At 53.4% G+C, this 21,042-nt stretch overlaps 1 protein-coding gene across 1 annotated transcript; it reads left to right on the top strand.

Annotated features, from left to right (window-relative positions):
- The first annotated feature begins 9 nt into the window (after positions 1–9).
- NPFFR1 (neuropeptide FF receptor 1) lies at positions 10–19,221 on the top strand. Its single transcript, XM_042908250.1, has 4 exons — positions 10–325; positions 14,688–15,002; positions 16,552–16,651; positions 17,786–19,221. The coding sequence occupies exons 1-4, from the start codon at positions 319–321 to the stop codon at positions 18,669–18,671; spliced, it is 1,308 nt and encodes a 435-aa protein (XP_042764184.1). The 5' UTR covers positions 10–318; the 3' UTR covers positions 18,672–19,221.
- The last annotated feature ends 1,821 nt before the right edge of the window (positions 19,222–21,042 follow it).

Raw genomic sequence — 21,042 nt, 5'->3', positions numbered from 1 at the left:
CTCCCTCGCTCCAGCCTCGGGAGGCGAGGGGCAGCGGGCTGCCGGCTGCAGAGCGGGGCAGGCAGCAGCGCTGCGCGGGAGCCCGACCCCTGCCGGGCTCACTCTGGGCCCTGAGGGGGAGCGACACCCCGCGAAGGACCGGGCCCTGCGGGCGCACGCCCCTGCCCGCTTCCTGCCGGCCCCGGACTTGATCCGCTGAGCTCAGAGGTAGGGGCGCGGGCAGGCCGACCAACCCAGCGCCCGGAGACTTCCCCCCCTGCCCTGCCAGGTCGGAGGGGCCCGCTGTGCCCTTCTCCAGAGCCGGCAGGAGTGGGCAGCATGGAGGGTGAGTGAGCCCGGAGCTGGGGCTGAGGGTGGGCTCAGGTACTGACTCAGGAGCAGTGAGCCAAGGGAGGGCAAAGGGGCTGGGGTATCTGATCACTGACAGCTGTCCAGAGCCAGGCACTGTGACAATGTGTGTGTGACAGCAGCAGAAAGACACTGAGAGAGGGAGAGAGAAAGACCTAGAGTGCTCCGTATTGTGTGTGCGTCTATGTGTGTGCCAGAGACAGAGACAGAGAGACAGGGTGGGAGAAAGAGATCTGGTGCCTCTCTGTCCCTGTGTGCATGCACCCTGCCTCCTGCGTGGGCAGGGGGTCATTTGAAACCAGGTGAGCTCAGCTATTGACCTCAGTGGAATTGTCACCCACCGACTTTGCTGGCTAGAAGGAGTGGGACTAGTGGGGGGGAGGGGGGTGGCGATGGAATTCTAGACGAGACTTCTTCCATGCAGAGAGAATTTTTCTTTCTAGAAGAAAGGTGGATTTATGGACCTGACCCGCAGGACTCTGAAGGATAAGTCCCTGGTAGAAGACTGCTTGCTCCAACCTTACCAAGTGGGGGGTCCAGAGCCCCATCTCAGCCATGGTGGGCAAGGGAAACCATATTTAGACTAAGAGCCTAGAGGACTGAGGACTGGTCCGCTGGTTTGCTGGGTGTCTTTGGGGTGGTGCCCAAACCTCTCTGGGTCACTGGTTACCCATCTGTTTTTTGGTTTGTTTTTTTTTTAACATTTATTTTTGAGACAGGGAGAGACAGAGCATGAACAGGGGAGCATCAGAGAGAGGGAGACACAGAATCTGAAACAGGCTCCAGGCTCTGAGCTGTCAGCACAGAGCCCGACGCGGGGCTCGAACTCACGGACCGTGAGATCATGACCTGAGCCGCAGTCGGCCGCTTAACTGACTGAGCCACCCAGGCGTCCCTTTACCCATCTGTTGAAGGGAGAAACTTACATTTAGCCGGCTTCACAGGGTGGGTGTAAGGGTAAAATAAGGCAAGATGCGTTGAACAAATTCATACCGGTAAGAGAGGCTACTTCAAGAGATCATAAAACCTTGAAATTCCAAGGAAATGATTGGACTGCAGGCAAGAAAGAAAAGAGAGTTTCACAGAATGTCTTGCGCCGCTGCATTTGCAGGGTTTGAAAAGCACACACACACAAAGATGCGGTGAGGAATGCATAACCCGAGATGAATCTGGAAGGTTGGCAGGATCCGCAAGCACAGTGTTAGCAAAACACCAAAGCTCGAGTGAAGAGAAGCCCGGGGAAATTAACAAAGGCAGAGCAAAGAGCTTTTCGAAGGCTGAGTAAGGATAATAAGGAATTCGGCTCAGGGCTCGAGATAGGTGGTACAAGCTTAACGCACAAGGGAGGGCAGGCGGAGCAGGGCACAGGCAATTTTACTCCAAATGATAGAATAAAGAGCATAAGGAGGAAATTGAAACCCAAGACAGGTTGAGGGGAAGAAGGCATCGAAGCCCAGACAAGTGACATCCCAGGGACGTGGAGGCAGATGTAATCATTGCCTTAAAAGAAATTACAAAGGATGAAAAAAATGCGAGAAAACTGAAGACGGGCAACTGTCCTGATTTTCAAAAAAGGAAGTAAAGGGAGATTTTAAAAAAAAAGAAAAGAAATCTCTAACCTGCTAAGATTAATACTGGCCTCTAAGAAAATGCCGAAATAGATTATCAAACACGTAGAGAAAACTTAGGAAACAATGAAGCAATTCTGAAGATCTCAGAATTTTGTCAAACGATGCCGTCCTGAACACTTACAAAGGTACATGCATGAGCTTTTTCATCGCAGTGCAAAACTGGAGACCATCTAGAGGCCCATAATTAAGTAAATTAAATGATGAAACACATCTGCCGTGGCATAGCATGTAGACATTAAGAACTGCATTGAGGATTGTATTTACAGGCATGAAAGTATGTTCCCTGCCCACTGTGAGTAATTTCATAAAAGTAGGTTTTAGAACCCACGTAGAGTACGATCCCCTTTACGCAAGATTACGTAGGCTTGTTATTGGCGATGTATGTAAAATGTCTGCAAAGAGATGGTCGCTAACATCTTCGTTTGGATTCCCCCGCTTCTGAAAGTGTACCCTAAGACAAGGGCTCAGCCACGGGGAGTTTCTCTGATACTTGAAAGCAGATGTCAAGAGAGCAGAGTGGCGGGGGGCACCTGGGTGCCTCAGTCGGTTGAGCGTCTGACTTCGGCTCAGGTCATGATCTCACAGTTGGTGGGTTCGAGCCCCGCATCAGGCTCTGTGCTGAATGCTTGCTCAGAGCCTGGAGGCTGCTTCAGACTCTGTGTCTCCTTCTCTCTCTGCCCCTCACCCGCTCACGCTTTGCCTCTGTTTCTCAAAAATAAATAAATGTTAAAAAAAAATTAAAAAAAAAAGAGAGAGCAGGGTGGGAGAGGGAGAAAAGACAAGAAATTGGGTGCATGAACGAGCTGGGTTTAGCTGCGGGCACCTGAGGGCTCTGTCCCTCTCGGGACCCTCTGGGGAACGTGCAGAGAGCGGCCAAGATTTCCCCCACGTGAGATGGGAAGCTGGTGCTGTTTGCTCCTTTCCACTGGTTCTCCTCCTGCACTCCTAGAAGGTTCCCGTTCTTGGCTTCAAAGGAAGCAGAGCAGAGACGCCCTCGGGCGCAGGCTTGGTGAGGTGCGGGAGGTGCCAGGAACGGTCCACCACAGCTGGACCTTCAGGCTGAAGGGGTCCACAGCAAGAGGCATCACGGACACACTGGCCGCGGGGTTATCTCTGTGTGTGCGATTTCAGTGATGTTCACTCTCTTCTTTGATAGTGCTCAGGACTGTTTTACAAGAAGCGCATCATTGTTTTCTAAAAAAAAGTTGTTTTTTTTTTCAAGAAGAAGGAAAATAATGTAGTACTCGTGAGTAGCCCAATATTAGTGTTGTTTAAAAGCAAATTGGACTGGGGGGGGGCTGGGGGGACTCGATCAGTTGAGCCTCTGACTTCGGCTCAGGTCATGATCTCACGGTCTGTGGGTTCGAGCCCCGCGTGCGCGGCTTGAACTCACACACCGTGAGATCATGACCTGAGCTGAAGTCGGTTGCTCAACCGACTCACCCACCCAGGTGCCCCCCAAATTTCTTCCTTCAGACTGGAACAAAGATGAGTTGCAGCATTTCGGCAGGACACAGCAAAGATCTTTCGTGAGAGCCCTGGAAACTGATGGAAAGATGTGGGAAGGGGCTGGAGGACTGATGACAGGGCTTTCATTAAAGGCTTCAGTGCAACGTAAGGGTCCCTCGGGCTCCCACTTGGACCTGACATTAAGCAATTTAGAGGGAAATTGAAAGGCATCCTTATGAAATCTTTGGATAAGGACCACAAAACCCACATGGCAACAGACTGAAGATTTAAGGGTATCTCAACATGCAGATCGAAACCAAGAAAATGAAATGTAAATGTAAGTGAAATGCAAAGTCCTAAATTTCAGTCCAAAAACTCCACTGTGTCCATTTACAATGAGGGAGCCCTGGCTTGTACTCCTGAGGACATTTACTGGACAGAATAAAGCGGACCGTCAGTAAGATGGGCCTAGAACCCCTTTCCCTGAAGAGCCCCTGGTTGTTCTGGTGGGACAAAGGTAGGGAGAGGGGGGTGATCCTGGGGACAGGGGCTCACTCTCGTTCCATGTGGCCCCAGGGATCGGAACTCGGACAGGTGGCGGCAAGATACATTAAGACGATTCAACTCAACCATCAGGAAGAACTTCCTAGCACTCAGAGCTGGCCTAGAAGCTAGCTCCTCACCACATCTCATTATCCAGCTTGGACTAGGGAGTGCTGATGGGAGCCTGAAGGGGGAATTCTTGGGTGGCTGGACCAAAAATATGGCCTGGAGGGGTCTCTGAGGGCCAAAAACCTTCTCCCAGGGCCTACAGATGGCCGCCGCCGTCTGCTGAGCCTCCTGCAGACTTGCTGGGGGCCAGCTGGGCAGTAACCCCCATCAGACTTCCCACTGGCCTTGGCCGTGGTGTTCCGTGCTCTAAGTCAGCAGAGCACAGCAAATCAGACCTATTCCCCACCCCCCCTTCCAGCCCAGCCCCCGTCTAGTGGCTTCCTTGGCACCCGTGGCAGACTCCACGGCTGCCGCCTGGCCCGGGAGCCGTGTGGCCGAGGGAGGCCCCCGGGGCTGGGAGGAGGTACGCGTCCAGTGGCTGGAGGTGGGAGTACTGTGGAGAAGCGGCCCAGGCAGCGGAAGAAGGTCATTGGAGAGAGGAGAGGAGTCAGCCAGCTCATCTGCCTCCAGTGCACGACACAGAAACGTCTTGTCCGGGTGGCTTCTGCTTTTCCAGGCCCCCTGGAAACGCTGCCAGAGGCATTGTGCCCTGTGCGTTTTTGCAAAACACTTCACCGCCTTGGAGCTTCTCATCCCGCCGGGGAAGTGGGCAGGGAGACCGCGTCACCTCCATTTAACAGACGATAAAATTGCACTCAGGAGGTGCCGCTTGCCCTGGCTTGAGCTAAAGCAGGTCTGCTGTCTTCTGCACAAACGGCCCAGATTCTGGGGACACCTGGGGCTGCGGCCTCCATGGAGACCAGCTATCCGGCTTCGTGCTGATGACCCTTGGCACCTTCCTGGCTTGTGAGGAGTGGGGAATGGGAGGGGTCTCAGCTGCTGCTGGGAGGCAGAGGCCAGGCAGATGCCTGTCTGTTTCTCCCAGGAGCCAGGGTCTGTCTGACGGCAGTCTGTCCTACTCCTACCAGTGAGTACTTCTCCAATCATTGTGTGGCCATTCCACTGCAAAGACCCCAGGTTATTAGAGCCAGGAGAGGCCTGGGTGAGCAGGTGCTCAACCCTGGCTTTAGAAATGAGGAAACTGTAGCACAGAGAGTGGAACTCACAAACACCGCTAATTTCTACCAGATCGACTTAGGATCCAAATGCAAAATAATTAAATTCAGTCTCTCCTCAAAAACCTTTTGCCACTCTCTCTTTAGTAACTAAAATTGCACGATTGGAGCTTTTTTTTTTTTTCTGATTTAAGGTTTGACTCCCTTTGAAATGCAAACACCGAAAAGAGACACTGCACTTGAAGCTGTTATGAGTCATTTCCTCATCTGTGTGAACCAATTCATCAGGATTATTCCTGAAAGAAGATCATGCTAGAGAGAGCACATAAGGATCTTGGGACAGGGATGCTGAAGCTTCACGTGGTGATGCCTGGTTGGGAAGTACTGGTGGGGGACGAATGGAAACCAAGGGAGTTAAGTGTTCACTCCCATTACTTCTCGATTGAGCTCAGGGTAGACCGGGTCTGGGTCCGGCCACTTGTGTGCCTGTTTCTTCAGGAAAGGTTTCAGATGACGCATGCATCGTGTCGGCTTTGCCGGTGTAGCCTGGGGAAGGCAGGGACCCCTTGGATCAAAGATCCCCAGTTGCTGCAAAGGGACACTGGAGATCTTAACAGGTGGCCGGATGATACCAAGAGAAGAGGAGAAAATGATTGCAGGTGGCAGAACCAGATCAGGGGCTCAGGCTCAGCCTGGGTCACCTGGCTTCCTTGATGGACTCTGAATCCTCGAGCCAAGCAAAACTGCCTCCTTTGCTCCAAGAGCATGTCTCTGCTTCTGAGCTTTGATTTCCTATCTGTGTGATGAATAGTTCTTCCCTTGTCAGAGAGAGCTCGATGCTGTATCAAAAGTAGTTCGACAGTAATGGAAACGGTATATATCAGAGCCAATGGAATATAGCTAAAGCAGTGCTTAGAGGAAAATTGATAGCCTTCAGGACCTATATTAATTGCCACCATTTATTAATTGTCTGCATGTTCTGTGCCCTGTGCCTGATAGTGGGGATCTTTCTGAGATGGAACAGGCATTGTTTCTGTCCCTAAGGCATTTCTAGTTTCGTGGAAGAAAAAACATTTCTGCACATAGCTGATAGAGGAAACTGAATGTGACCAGTGCTACAGGTAGACCCTGGGGAAGAAATCAGAGAACCCAGAAAGGATGCTCCTGGCCATATGCTTAGCCTTACCCAGAGCAAGAGAGAGGAAAGTCCCTTCCCTTTCTGCTCTCCCTGTAAATTCCTTCTACCCTTATATTCTAAGGTCTGAAATTCCTTTAAATGAGCTGGGAGTATAGGCTTAATATGTGAGTAAAGAGCAGCTCAGTGTCGTCAATTTTCACCGAGAGGTAAACGATTTGCATCAGAACCTTCTTTCCAGAATCTAGCTTTTGAATGAGTAAAACAGAGAAATCTGGAGGGCTCCAGGAGGAAGTGAGGAGAGATGAAAGGATTCCAGAGTAGAAGGGAAAGTGCAAAAAGAGGCTGGTTTGGCTCCTTCAGCTGCTGTAGGAACCCTTCAGTCCTCAGCCTTGGCCTTTGCCAACCCAAAGGATTCTTGGGAGGCCTACCTGCTCTTACTCACCAAGAAGGAGCCAGACTTGGGGCACCTGGGTGGCTCAGTCGGTTGAGCGTCCAACTTTGGCTCAGGTCATGATCTCGCAGTCTGTGAGTTCGAGCCCTGCTTCGGGCTCTGTGCTGACAGCTCGGAGCCTGGAGCCTGCTTCCAATTCTGTCTCTCCCTCTCTCTCAGCCCCTCCCCTGCTCATGCTCTGTCTCTCTCACTCTGAAAAATGAATAAATGTTTTAAAAAAATGTTTTTTTAAAAAGAAGGGCCAGACTTGCAAGATCTGTGTTGCTGCAGTGGGTGCCTGGGATGTGGTGGGCTTTAGCTCAGCTGCCAGGAGGGACAGAAATGAAGTCACAGGTCTCAGGAAGCCTCCTTCCTCAGCAGTGATCGCCTGACACACCCACCCTTCACTCCCCTGTGCGGCCCCAACACAGGGCTTGCCCAGGCTGGTCTCCTTGGGAACAAACCCAAATCAACTGGGACCTCGCTATAACCCCTTTGTCCCCTGCAGCTGCCTGCCAGATAGCTGATATAGTCAAGACACAGCCCTTAGGTCTATGAAACCCTTTAGCATTTACTCTGATATCTTACTGAACCTGGGAACAACCCCCTGAGGTCGGGAGTCCAAGAAGCCCAGGCCATCTGCCTTTGAAAGCCACAGAGAACACAGGGAAGTGAAGTGGGTCCCCCCAGTTCACAGAGGCGTACCAAGGGGTGGTGTACAGGATTAAGCTCCCCCATCAGCGGTCCTCAAACATCCCCAAACTAAACATACCTCCTTGTAAAAACTGGGCAAAAGCAGCTTTAAGAGAAGTTCCCAAGCTTCGCCTTCAAATCAAATTCCCACACACACCCCCACGAGCCCCTCTTCCAGGCAAGTTTTGGAGTGACCACCCCTTGGCCAATTCTCAAGGCCATGTTTTCGGACTCCCAGGTCAATGTCCTCTCCCGTCTGCACCGGCAAAGACTTCATGGAAGATGGCATGCCCTGGTAGAGGAAGCATAGGGAGGGCTGATATCTAATCTGGGGAGCAGGAACCTTGGGGCTCTGTCCCTACCCCTTCCAACTGTTCCTGGGGTTTTGAAACCTGGACTCCACAGATTCCAAGGAGGCTCAAAGATGATCAACTTTGATGTCCTCGTATTAGTCAAGACGTTGAGCTACAAGCAACAGGAACGGTCTCTGGCTAACTTAATCATCAATGGGAACGCATTGGAAGAGTGGGGCTAGTTCATCCAACAGAAGGAGAAGCTGTGTTAATAGGATCCAGAGTCAAGTCCAAAGCAGAAAAGGTCTGATTGGCCATCCGTTGGCCAGGGGCGAGTGCAGACACCCGACTGACAGTCCCTCTAAGGTTTCACGCAGAGAGGGCTTACTCCCCAAGACGAGAAGGGGTAAGGGGTGCAAGGTGAGCCACAGCCCCACACGCCCACCACTCCCCTGAAAGTGTGTGGATGATCGAGGGCACTTCTGGAGCTTTCAAAGACGGTGAGTTCTATCGGGACAGGGATCATTTCTTGGTATATCAGGACAAAGCACTAGGGAAGCATCTGTAAAATGAATTCAAATGCACCAGGGTCTCAAAGAGTTTGGTGAGTCCCACAGTGTGACGCACTGACCGGAAGTGCCTTGAAAGCGCGGACCGTGATGAACGTCAATGGTTCGCAAATTCGTAACACGTGAAAAATCACCAGGGGAGCTTTTTAAGAAAAACGCCAGTGCTTGGACCCCATTCCCAGAGATTCTGATTCATTCGGAGGCAGTGCTGTAGTGTTAAAAGCCAGGTGATTTTGATTTGAGTCAGAGGTTAGAACCACAGGTGTAATCGGTTTAAAATCACATTGAGGGGCGCCTGGGTGGCTCAGTCGGTTAAGCGTCCGACTTCAGCTCAGGTCACGATCTCACGCTCCGTGAGTTCGAGCCCCGCGTCGGGCTCTGGGCTGATGGCTCAGAGCCTGGAGCCTGCTTCCGATTCTGTGTCTCCCTCTCTCTCTGCCCCTCCCCTGTTCAGGCTCTGTCTCTCTCTGTCTCAAAAATAAAACGTTAAAAAAAAAATTTAAAAAAAAATTAAAATCACATTGAAAAATCAGAGCTTCTTCCTGATGGCAAAGGTCAAACTGCAAGTTAGTGAAAAGGAAAATAAAAAGCACTTGAAACATCCCTGTGGACAAACACTATTTTTTTTTTTTTTTTTTGTCATTCGTACACACACACATGCACACCTTTTTACACGGAATGCAGATTTGTCATAGATATTATTTTGTAGCTACTACAACCCGTGGTCGCTATTTCCCCCCACACCATTAGATCTTGTTCCCTAGGATAAGTCCCTAGAGCTGGAACGGGCCGGATCCTGGAGCAAGTCCTCTACAGGGTGCCGGATGGACGTGCCCCACTGTGAAGGTTGAGCTGCCGTGTGCCCTCCCCCTCCCCCCACCTACCCTCAGCCACTCTCTGGCCATCACCGAGCACTTTCCTTCCCCACCATCCTGCCTGATGAAAAGGGTGTTCTTTAAAACCACACTTGTTTGATCACAAATGAATTGCAACTCTTCATCTCATGTGTTCAGCAGCCATTTGTGCCGTTTTGTGTCATATTCTTCAGCAGGTCCCCGGAGCCTCCCGGCCCAGGTCATGTTCACCCAGGAGGGTCTCAGGAAGGGCTGTTGGATGGTGAGCCCCAGGTCTCCAGTGAGGGACGAAGCTCCCACGCGGTGCCAGGACGGATGGGCAGGTGGCGATAACGATGACGTTCCTAGAGGGGACCGCTGTGGACTCAGGGAAACAAATACCCAGCCTGGTTCTGTGCTCAAGGCATTCGTTGTGGTGGTGTTTGCTCCCTCGCACATCTCTCAGGCTTTGCGGGGTGGCCCAGACCAAGAAGATTTTGAGGATCTCGTCCTCACATCCACGGTGTAACTTCCCATTGTCAACACTACCGATCACAGAGCTAAGGCGTGGGGTGAGCCATGTGCCCAGCAGTGCGCCCAGGTCCTTTTACTCGTTATTTTACTGACTCACCACACCTCCTTTTGGTACGCGTGAGCTTACCTCCATTTCACCAGAGAGAACTCTGGTTCCCAGGGTGGCGACGTGACCTGCGCTAGGTCATAGCCAGACGTCGTGTGTCGCGATTTTCAAGATGGTAATGCTGAGTCCCCACAGGGGTGAGGCGGTGTTCCCGTCCTTCGGGGCTGCTGTAACAAAATACCACAGGGCGGGGCGCTGAGAAACCCCGGAAACCCATCTCTCCGTTCTGGAGGCAAGGAAGTCTAAGGTCAAGGCGCAGATTCGGTGTCTGGTGAGGGCCCGCTTCTTGGTTCACAGACAGCCGTCTTGCCGCTGTGTCCTCACATGCTGGAAGGGAGGAGGGAGCTCGCTGGGGTCTCTTTACAAGTCACTAATTCCATTCATGACAGCTGCCCAGCGTGGTCTCATCACACCCCAAAGGCTCCACCTCCAAATCTCATCACATCGGGGATTAGGCTTCAGCTTGTGAATTTTGAGGAGACACAAATATCCAGCCTGTTGCCTGAAGTCACCGGGAAGAAGGCGGGGAGGAGGGCTGGGACTTTCCAGTCTGTGTGTGTCCACTATCTCCAGGGTCTTCGGTCCAAGTCCTTTAAATCTGTGGTTCTCAGACTAGACTGCATCGGAATCGCCTGGAGGAATGTGTTAAAACAGCTGGGCTTCTCGGTCCCCAGGGTTTCTGGCTCCCTAGATCAGAGGTGAGGCCTGAGAATTTGCATTTCTAACGAGTTCCAAGCTAATGCTGACGCTGCTGGCCCGGACCGCACATGGAGCACCAGCTTACCCCCATCTTCTCTCTGGCCCTGGGCTTGCTCTCTGCGATTATCAGAATGCCTTGGAGGCAACCCTTATTATATCCTGAGACCTCCAGGAAGCTCCCCCAGTAGGGGAATGCTTTAATTGGGCTCAGCGGAAGAGATTTTCACAGGCTTTAATGTATCCACATTGTAAATATACAATGTATACAAGGATAATGTATCCACTGGGCAGATCCCAGAAAGGACAAGTCCAGGGTGCTAATGAGGTCTCTGGCTGCTGGCCTGGCTCAGCTGGGGTGGGAGGCCTGGCTGCTCCTCAACCCAGGGGAGTTGTCAGGAATCCTTCCTCTTTGAGAAAGGATCATCCTGCAATGCCGGAAGCTGCACGAATAGTAGAGACGGATGCCCCGCTCAGCCAAGGGTCTAGAGATGGGCAGGGTCGCTCCCGGGCGCCTCCCAGGGACAGACTGCAGAATATGAGCTCACTTAGCAGTTTTCTGAGGCTCGAGGGAAGGGCAGAGGACAGACAGCCTGGAGTCTACCCATGCACATCCACGGATTTCTTCGAGTCATGGGGACTGGTTCAGAGCTGACCTGGTGCTCCGGAGGGGTGAGCTGCCTGGAGAAGCTCCCAACAGACACTGGGATGGGGGTTCCTTCCAGAGGAGCCTGTGAAGGCCTTCTGACACCAACAATGCCAGCTTATAGCAGGACCCTATCACCTGGCGTCAGAATCCACCTTTCCTTCCTTTTCCCCTCATACAAATATTTATTCATTCAACAGGCATTTATTGAACCATTTACTACGGGCAGGCACTGCAGAGATGCTGGGGCTATGGCTACTGACTTCCAAGGGTGGGGGGAAAAACCCAGTAAACGTGAAAACAAATCAAATATTGACAGATGGAGGAAAATAAATAAGATTCTACGAGACAAAATAAATGGGCGGGGGGGCACCTGCCTGAAACAGAGTGATCGGGTTGGGCTTCTCGGAGAAGACGGCCTTTAAGCCGAGGGCTAAAGAAAGGGGGGAGGCAGGAGCAACAAAGCATAGTGGGCAAAGGGGGATGTGGCAGGGAAGCGAGGTCAGAGATGGCAACAGGAAATCAGACCGCAGAGCGTTTGGGAGGCCAAGTAAAGAGTTTGGATCGTATCTGAAAGACAATGAGGGTTCCGTGATAATCCTTAGTGGATTCTGCCAAAAATATTGCTGAAAAGCGGACGGGACCCGACAGTGGAGGGATCAGGATGATGGTCAAGCTTGGCATTAACAAAGAGACCACAAGTGTGCGTTGGTGGTTTAGTGGTGAGCGTAGCTGCCTTCCCAAAAAAAGCCCACGAGACACAATCTGATTGAGCCCTCAGATCTAATTGTCAATTACAGGAAATACAGCGGACAGAGTAAAACATGTAAAAATGACATCACAAGGGAGCACTCAGCAAAATCCAGCCTGTGAGAAATTCTACAAATGGCTCACTCAATTATACGACAAAGTGTAGGGGGAGAGAGGCAGAGGAGAACCTAGAAACTAAGAGATTCACCGCCACGTCAACCAAATGCAACATGGAGGTGGCAGTCGAGTTTACAGTGATGGACCTTAATGAATCACATTTGCAACGTCACATTACCATCCCTCCTACTGAGTGGTAGAAACCATTTCTCCTGCAGCTTGAATCTGGGCTGACTCTGTGACGTGCGTTGGCCAACTGATGGTGGCAGAAATAATGACGTGAAAATTCTGGAGCCTAGGTCTTAAGAAGTCTGTAGCTTCTCCTCTTGCTGGCTCGGAAGCCTATGGCCACCAAGCTGTAAAGAAGCCCCATCTAGCCTCCTGGAGGATGACAGAGCACGTGGAGGAGAATGAAGACACCCCAGCCAAGAGCTGGCACTAACCGCCAGCCGCGTGAGGGAGGCCATCTTGGGCCTCCCAGCTCTGGTCAAGCCATCAGGTGACCACAGCTGTATGGGTGATCCCCAGAGAACCTGCAGAAGGGCCACCCAGATTGCCAAGTTCCAGTGCCACACCACTAAACTTTGGGGTGGTTTGCCACATAATTACAGGTAACAGAAATCTTGTTTGGATCTTCACTCGAGCAAACCAACGATTTTAAAAAGCACATAACAGGGGTGCCTAGAGGGCTCCGTCAGAAGAGCATGCAACTCTTGATATCCGGGTCGTGAGTTCGAGCACCGTGTTGGGTGTACAGATTGCAGCAAACAAACAATGTTTAAAAAAAGTATGTAACAATCAGGGAATTTGAGTACTGGATGCTGGGTAACTGATAATATTAGACATAACGGTCAATTTTGTTGGGTATCATAATGACACTGTGGTTATGTGGGTTGTTGTTTTTTTTGTTGTTTTTTTTTTTTTTTAGTCCTACTTTTTAGCAATACAAACTGGAAATGTTTGTGGATGAAAGGAAGTGATGTGATATTCCAAAGAGAGGTGGGGCTATGGGTGAAACAAGATTAGCCTTGAGTTGCCCATTGTCGGAGGTAGAGGATGTACACATGGCAGTTCCTTATACTCTCCCTTGTAATGGTTCCCTGAGCTATACGCTCTTGTGTGCACTCACTATAATGTTCTCTCTTGTGCATGTCTGACATCTTCCATATTAAAATAAAGATGTTTGGGTGCAACTGGACGCCCTGGAATGCCTCAGCAGGGGGTATCACCTCCTCCTCTCATCGTGCACCTGAGGTTTGCAGCGTCTCCACCCCCACCCCCACCCTGAGTGCCCCTGATACACCTGCTGGTCCCTCCAGCCCTGGTCACGCCAGCTCACTGGCCCTTAAGCGTCTCTAGCCTCCAGATCCCAAGCCTCCATTGGGTCTCCAGGCTAGTGGCTGAGCTCTGGATGTGACAGAAGACTCCCCAAAGACTCTTCGTCCCCTGGAACAGACCACATTCAGTCCCAGAGGAAGGCAGGAGGAGAGTTTATGAGACAACATCATGAGTCACCACATCTAATGGCTTCCCAGAGGAGCTGTGGTTGGACACCGAACTGCTCCTTCCCAAAGGTGGCTGAAGAAGCACAAGCCAAAGCCTGAAACTGACTCAGAGACACACAGAGAAGGACCACCTCTGCTGCATACGCCTGAGCCACCTTGAGAATGTCACAGAACCCCTCTGATCTCAGTTCTCCCATTTCAAATGGGGCTAATACCTAACATGTTTACCTCGTGGGGTGATTGGGAGGGTTCGATAAAATAACACATATGCAAGTGCTTTGTTAGACGCTGTGCCAGTGAAGCAGCTGTTGCCACGATGGGACAGAGTGAAGGAGGCAGGGTAGCCTTGGCTTTCGGTGGTCTTCTGGTAAATTTAATGTGTGCCTTTGCTCTTACCCTGGTTCAGAGTACTCTTTTTCTGTCCCTTTGTCTACTGCCTTCTTGCCTTTCCCAGCTAAAGTTCTGTAGAGGCGATGCGGAGGGACAACAGAGATTCCGAGGGTATAATAGTCAGGGTCCCAGGAGAAAACAGGCGGTTGACTCAGAAAGTGTTTATCTGAAGAGGTTAATAGGGGGAGTTTATGGGGGGTGGGAGAGGAGGTAAGAGAACCAGCAGGGATGGATGAGCACCCAGGACTGGCGATCCCAGGGAGCTGTCAGTGCAAGGAGAGAAAATAGTGTCACTGTGGCCCTCAGAGAGCTAGAGCCATGGAAGAGGGTCACCTGGTAGGAGCTGTATCCGTAAAGACAGCCCTACAGGCAGAACTGGGCCAGGCATGGAGGGGGTCGGGAGATGAGTAACCTACCTTCTGTCTTCTCCAGTCCTTCAATCTCCTTCAGCGCTTCCCATTGGCTGAACCTGGTCGGACACCAGAGGGCAAGGGAAACTGGCCGATGTAGTCCTTAGAGGTCAGCCTCTGGGGCAGACAGCGGGGCTAAGAAGGATGGAGCCCAGATGGGGCAGAGGCAGGGGAGTTGGATGGGAATGGAGGAGAGCCAGCATCGGGAAGTGAGCTGTGGACGAGACAAGGTGGGGGTATGAGATGAGGGTTTGGGTGCTGTGGGTCGAAAGCGAATCCGGTTGCAACTGGAGTTGAACACACGATCGGGCGCGGTAGGGCATGGTCGGGATTGGAAGCACGGAAGGGTCGCACCCAATGGCAAGGAGTCAGTCAGCCCTTCTTTGCCAAGGCTCCTGACCTGTATGCTCCTTTGCTTCTAGGGGAGCCCGCCCAGCCTCCCAACAGCAGCTGGCCCCCAAGCCAGAATGGGAGTAATGCCAAGGCCACCCTGGCTGCAAACCTCACCTTCTCCTCCTACTACCAGCACTCCTCACCGGTGGCAGCTATGTTCATTGTGGCCTATGTGCTCATCTTCCTCCTGTGCATGGTGGGCAACGCTCTGGTCTGCTTCATCGTGCTCACGAACCGGCACATGCGCACCGTCACCAACATGTTCATCCTCAACCTGGCTGTCAGCGACCTGCTGGTGGGCATCTTCTGTATGCCCACCACTCTCGTGGACAACCTCATCACTGGTGAGTGGAGGCAGCAGAGGCAGTGAGAGTCCCCTTCGCCCCCGAAAGCGTGGTTGGCTCGGTCTCTTGGCCAAGATGTCATTGCCTCAAACTTAAGACAGTCTTGTGGCTGAGGGATTCGGTTAGAAATAACAGATACAATGAGTTAATTATTCTCTTTGTTCCAGGCATTGTATGACCTACTCTTCCTGCATTACCTTCATGAATCCTTAGAGCAATCCAATGAGTTATGCATGAATCCTTAGAGCAATCCAGTGAGCAATCCAATGAGCGTCCCACAAAATCCTGATTTTGGGGATGGGGAAATTGATGCCCAGAGTGATTAAGGGACATGTGTGTCGTTACCCAGCTAAGTGTCAAGTCCCATGGCCTCATGCCCATATTTCTAACCAGTGTTACTGTAGCTCCCCTGGGCAGGACTAGAACCAGTGGGAAGAAGTCGTAGGGGGGCAGGTTCCCTCTGAATAAGAAACTAATAATCCCCACTTATTTGAGTTGTTCTCCAACGAAAGAGAGTTCTGTCTGACAGGTAGTGAACTGCCTGTCACTGGAAGTGTCCAAGTAGAGACAGGCTGGCCATTTAGCAGTGACTTGGTAGAAGGGATTCAGGCAGAACTAGACCACCGAAACTCTCAATTCCTACCTGTCCATCTTCCAAATGTCAGAGGGATCACACTGTTGTCTACTCTCTCCCACGTGATTTGCCTGCCTTGTTTCAGAATTAGGCTCCACACACCCTGAGACTCTACATGGGGAAGGACTAGTTTCCAGGGCCATGGAGACATCTAGAGATCTGAGCTCGTAGGCCCTGAGCTCAGGGCTCCTGAGCCCAGATCCAGAGCCTGAAAAGCCCCAACCAGGGGCTTACCAGTGACTGACCCGACTTGGGGAATCACAGCCTGTGTTTCTGTAGGTTTCAGGACCCGAGTAGTAGAGCCAGGGCAAACAATTTCCCCTCAGCTGCACTGGCTCAGCCTGGTGGGCCCTTCACTCACTGCTGGATCTCGAGTTCTTTCACAGCTGCTGAACATAAACTGCTCATCCTTCTCCTTCCTGGCACACCTAGACCCACAGGCATGCATGCACGCACACACATGTACAGGTGCACACACATACAGACACACACAAGCAGCAAGAACAGTGATAAGGCAAAGTCACTAGCTGGGTAAGGTGGTGTCTTCCAGTCCTTTTCACATGCCTCAATTTTAAAAATTGTTGGAATGACCCATTCAGTGTGGAGCCTGATTAGAATTCTCTCACGTGCTCAAAAAAAAAAAAAAAAAAAGAAAGAAAGAAAAAAAAGAAAAAAAAGAAAAGAAAAGAAAAAAAGATTGCCTCTCTAATGGTGAGAACCGGCCATGGTAGTTTGGACTGTTCGGACTGGTCAGTTCCTCATTTCTGGAAGTGTGTAAGCAGATGAGAGGATGACCACCACCACCAGGACATGGAGGAAAGATCCGAGCCACCGTGAGGACTGGTCTAAATGGCCCAAGGTGTCCGGCTTTTTGTGGATGAGGCACTCGCTCTGTCATGGGCTCTGTCATTGCAGGGTGGCCCTTTGACAACGCCACGTGCAAGATGAGCGGCTTGGTGCAGGGCATGTCCGTGTCGGCTTCCGTGTTCACGCTGGTGGCCATTGCTGTGGAAAGGTGAGAGGGTTCCCGGCTGGGTTCTCCCCGCCTGACAGAGGCCTGGCACTAGGAAGAGCCTCTGTCTCCATGGTTGGGCATGACCATTCAGCCTGGGGCTGAATCGTGAGCCATAAAGGGAAGGGTTGTGGGGCTGTCTGCCCTCTATACTGGGGGGACCTGCAGAGAATTCCACCTCCTTCTGGAAGGCCTGGAGGCAGCTCCTGCCGAGGTTTAATAGGGATTCCTGGGTCCTATGAGAGCTTGAGGGCAGGCCTCGTTTCCTAAGCCGTGACTCCTGCCACTCATGAGAATGAGCCAGGAAAGCCAGTTTCTGAGGGCAGGGGGCTCAGTGTGTTCCTGCTCCTTCACTCCCCCTCCACGCCCCCCTTGCTGTTCCCGGGCAGCCCAGGCCTTACCACTTCCCCATGTCCACACTACCAGAAGCTACTTCTGGTCTCTTTCAGCCTCAGATTCCATCAGAGTCTCTCATAAGCATGGGCCCGCTAACAGAAGGGAGCCAGGGGCCAAGGAAGCTTTGCAAGCAATAAAACCCAAATGCATGCAACAGGTCCTTCTCCCCTCCTCCACCTCAGTGAGCCCTTGCACTAAGGGTTCATCTGGGCACTTTTGCCAAGAGCACGGGAGGCAGGCAAGGACACTGGCCAAGATGACATGGGGACAGCCTGTCACGTAGACTCCACACCTGAACTCCCAAGGTTTTCTGGAGAATCCGTAAACAGCTAAAAGTGTTCTTTGATGCACCTACCTAATCAGCCTACTCAAGGACAGAATGTGCAGGCTGATCACTTTGCTAGCTGCCAGCTAATCAGTTTAACCCCCCGCCCCCCCCCCCCCAAGTGCACAGAAAGGATTGTTTCCCACTGCAGGCAGTTCCGTTCCCCCTCCCGTCCTCCTTGCCTTTGTTCCTTGACTACTCAGCGGGGAGCTGACTCCCTCTCAGGTGAGAAAGCAGCTTGCAGGCAAACCAACCTAGATCTACTGCGGGAGCTGCTCTTGGAAGCTGCCCACGGTGCGGTGCGAGGATGCACGTGGCTTGCCCACACGCCCCAGCCCCGACCAAGGCAGCCCTCGCCCCTGGCACAGGGGCCCCTGGGACCCGTCCCGAGCCGCCTCTTTCCCCCCTCCCCGCAGGTTCCGCTGCATCGTGCACCCTTTCCGCGAGAAGCTGACCCTGCGCAAGGCGCTGGTCACCATCGCGGTCATCTGGGCCCTGGCCCTGCTCATCATGTGCCCCTCGGCCATCACGCTGACCGTCACGCGCGAGGAGCACCACTTCATGGTGGACGCCCGCAACCGCTCCTACCCGCTCTACTCGTGCTGGGAGGCCTGGCCCGAGAAGGGCATGCGCAGGGTCTACACCACCGTGCTCTTCTCGCACATCTACCTGGCGCCCCTGGCGCTCATCGTGCTCATGTACGCCCGCATCGCCCGCAAGCTCTGCAAGGCCTCGGGGCCCGCGCGGGCCGGCGGGGAGGCGGCGGCGCCCGAGGGCCGCCCGGGGGCCCGGCGCAGGGCCAGGGTGGTGCACATGCTGGTCATGGTGGCGCTGGTCTTCACGCTGTCCTGGCTGCCGCTCTGGGCCCTGCTGCTGCTCATCGACTACGGCCAGCTGAGCGAGCCGCAGCTGCACCTGGTCACCGTCTACGCCTTCCCCTTCGCCCACTGGCTGGCCTTCTTCAACAGCAGCGCCAACCCCATCATCTACGGCTACTTCAACGAGAACTTCCGCCGCGGCTTCCAGGCCGCCTTCCGCGCCCGCCTCTGCCCGCCGCAGTGGGCGAGCCCCAGGGAGGCCTACTCGGAGCGGCCCGGCGGGCTCCTGCGCGCGCCGGTCTCCGTGGAGGTGCAGCCCAGCGACTCGGGCCTGCCCTCCGAGTCCGGCCGGAGCAGCGGGACGCCCCGGCCCGGCCGCCTCCCGCTGCGCGGTGGCCGGGTGGCCCACCACGGCTTGGCCCAAGCCGGGGAGCGTCCCGGCTGCCCCCACCTGCCCCTCACCATACCAGCGTGGGATATCTGAGTGGCATGGGGAGGGCGGGCCCTTGAACCTGGGGGCCCCGACGGGACATGGGAGGCCAGGACGGGACCGCAATCGGGTGTGGTGTCGGGAGACGGTGCCTGGCGCCTCGCTCTCACATACAAGGCGGTGGCAGCTAGCGGTATCTCCTCTACCGCCTTCCCCCTGGCGGGGCGGGAGCTAACGTGGGCTCCGCCGCACCCTTCCTTGCGGCGGCCCCGCGCACACCCGGCTCCCCGAATCCTCGCGAGACTTTGGGACTAGGTTTTCTGGTCTCCGCTTCTCCAGATGAGAAACTGAGGACCAGAGAGGAGGCGTGCCTAGCCGGGGCTCTCAGCTGGAACTCTCACAGGAGCCCCCACTCCAGCGCCTGTATGGGCATCTCCAGCTGCCTCCACAAGGGCCCCCGAAGGCGGGGCGCAGTGAAATGGGTACATCCTACTTACGCAGCTGGGAAGGATGGGAAAGCGAAGTTGCTCTGTCCATTCGATGCTTTGTGTCCATGTCCTGGAGTCCCTTATGTGTGACGGAAGCCACTCGGCCTCACCCTTTCCAAGAGAGCCTGCTGTGCCCTTCCTGCCAACTCGGTGTAGGTTTGTCTTGTTTGTTCCAAGAGGTGTTCCGGGCCCTTCTCTTCTCCCCACTGTGCTTCAAGGGGACATCGCATCTGGGCAGCTGCAGAAGGAGTGTCAGTTGCAGACACTGTGGGTCTTGCCCTTCAGGTCCTCACCCAGAGAAAACAGGAGGGCTCTCCACCATCACCCAGGCAAGAACTTACAAGGCGACAGGCAGCTGCAAGGCCACAGGGAGGCCTTGGTTTATTTATTCGTGGACGGGAGGAAGGGAGAGCACCCAACCTACTTACAGCTTTTGGAAAGACATCAGCCCACCGGAGCTGCGAGCGCAAAGCCTTCGCAGGGCCCTGCTTCTCTGGTTCCTCGGGGCTCTGAAGGGAGATAGGTCAATCAAAGCTGGGGTGGCCTTTGGGGCCTCCTGGAGGACACACACTAACCCCCCTGGCACAGATAACTTGTCCTCTGAAAAGGGGTGGGGACCAGGAGGCCCCCTTGTCTTCTCTGCAGCTCTCACCAGTACACCTGCATCGCCTCGAAGAAACGAGGTTTCTCTTCCAGGAGATGGGAGGAAATGGGATCGCCTTGGTGATCTCTGCATGGCCCCCCTTAATCTGAAGCGAACTGGGCATTTCCCCCCTCATCTCTATAGAAAACACCATGTTGCTAGAATTTTAGTGCATAGCAAGCGAATATTTCCGGGGGTCAAGCCAGAGGAGGCAGCTCGGAGGCTTGATGGCTTCAGTAATGGACAATGACTTAACCCCGTTCACTCTGCCCTAAGCGCTGGACGTCACAGCAGCAGAAAGCTCCAAAACAGTTGTCCAGTACATTCTCCAGGCTTGTCCCCAGACACTGTCTCATTTGACCCATGCCAGATGTTGTTGCTGCCGTTTCACAAAGTAACTGAGGCTGCAGGGGGCCGAGGTCACAGGCCACGGAGCGGCAGGATGGGGATTGGAATTTGTCTTCTGGTGGTTTCTGCCCCTGCTGCGTTCTGCCTCTCAGGGAACGTGGGTGGGGCGAAATGGGGAGGAGAACCGAAGTTTCTATGGGGGTTTTCTGCCTGACGGTGAACCAGGACGCTCGTGGAGCCAGACTCCCTTCAGGCTGCCGGTCTGGGAAATGGGAGTCTCTTGTGTCTCCTCTTGCAATATCCAGACCGAGCTGCTCTGTGCACAATATCCATAACCCACATGCTGAGCAGGCTGCCAAGATCCATCATGACCCCACCCAGGTCCAGGTATCTGGGGGTGATGAATGCAGGGCTTAGGAGAGGAGAGGACTCCCTAACTAGTCCCTCGTCAACTAGCGCATGTATGGGCCCCGTGTCTGGTGCTTGGTGTTGTCACATAGACCAGCGAGTTCCCAGCTGCTTCTTGTGAAGAACTCTGTCTCCAGGCTCTACAAGTTGCCCAGAGAAAGGGCCATCTCAAACCCAAATGCTTCTCCCTGTGGCTGGGTGGGATCTGTCCAGAGACACTGTCTGGTCTCTCCTCTGGGGTGTTTCTCCGTTCGCATGGCCTCCCCAACCACAGAATCACAGCCTTTACAGCTGGGGGAGATCAGAGCGCTCACCCCAGCCAACCTTTCCACCAAGGCCCCTTTGTTTTAGTTCCCCCCGAAGACACCATGCTTGGAAAGCTGGGCCTGCCAGAGAAACCGCAGTAGGCATAATTCATATATTTTGCTGTTATTTTCCTCTCTCAAAATCAGTCAAAGGCGATGCCAGCCCATTCAGAGATTGGATCTGAATGGCAACAAGCATGCCTTTATGCTTTCACGAGGGGGTGAGGCCTTGT

This window comes from Panthera leo, chromosome D2 (assembly GCF_018350215.1).
Source record: "Panthera leo isolate Ple1 chromosome D2, P.leo_Ple1_pat1.1, whole genome shotgun sequence".
Classification (NCBI taxonomy): Eukaryota; Metazoa; Chordata; class Mammalia; order Carnivora; family Felidae; genus Panthera; species Panthera leo.
Note: the sequence above shows the minus strand (reverse complement) of the source record. Positions and strands in the feature narration are given on the sequence as shown.

What these genes read in the sequence shown, in the direction of transcription:
- NPFFR1 (XM_042908250.1), top strand. An exon ending in CGTGGACAACCTCATCACTG is followed by an intron (nt 15,003 to 16,551) that starts GTGAGTGGAGGC and finishes CTGTCATTGCAG; the next exon opens with GGTGGCCCTTTGACAACGCC. An exon ending in GTGGCCATTGCTGTGGAAAG is followed by an intron (nt 16,652 to 17,785) that starts GTGAGAGGGTTC and finishes CCCTCCCCGCAG; the next exon opens with GTTCCGCTGCATCGTGCACC.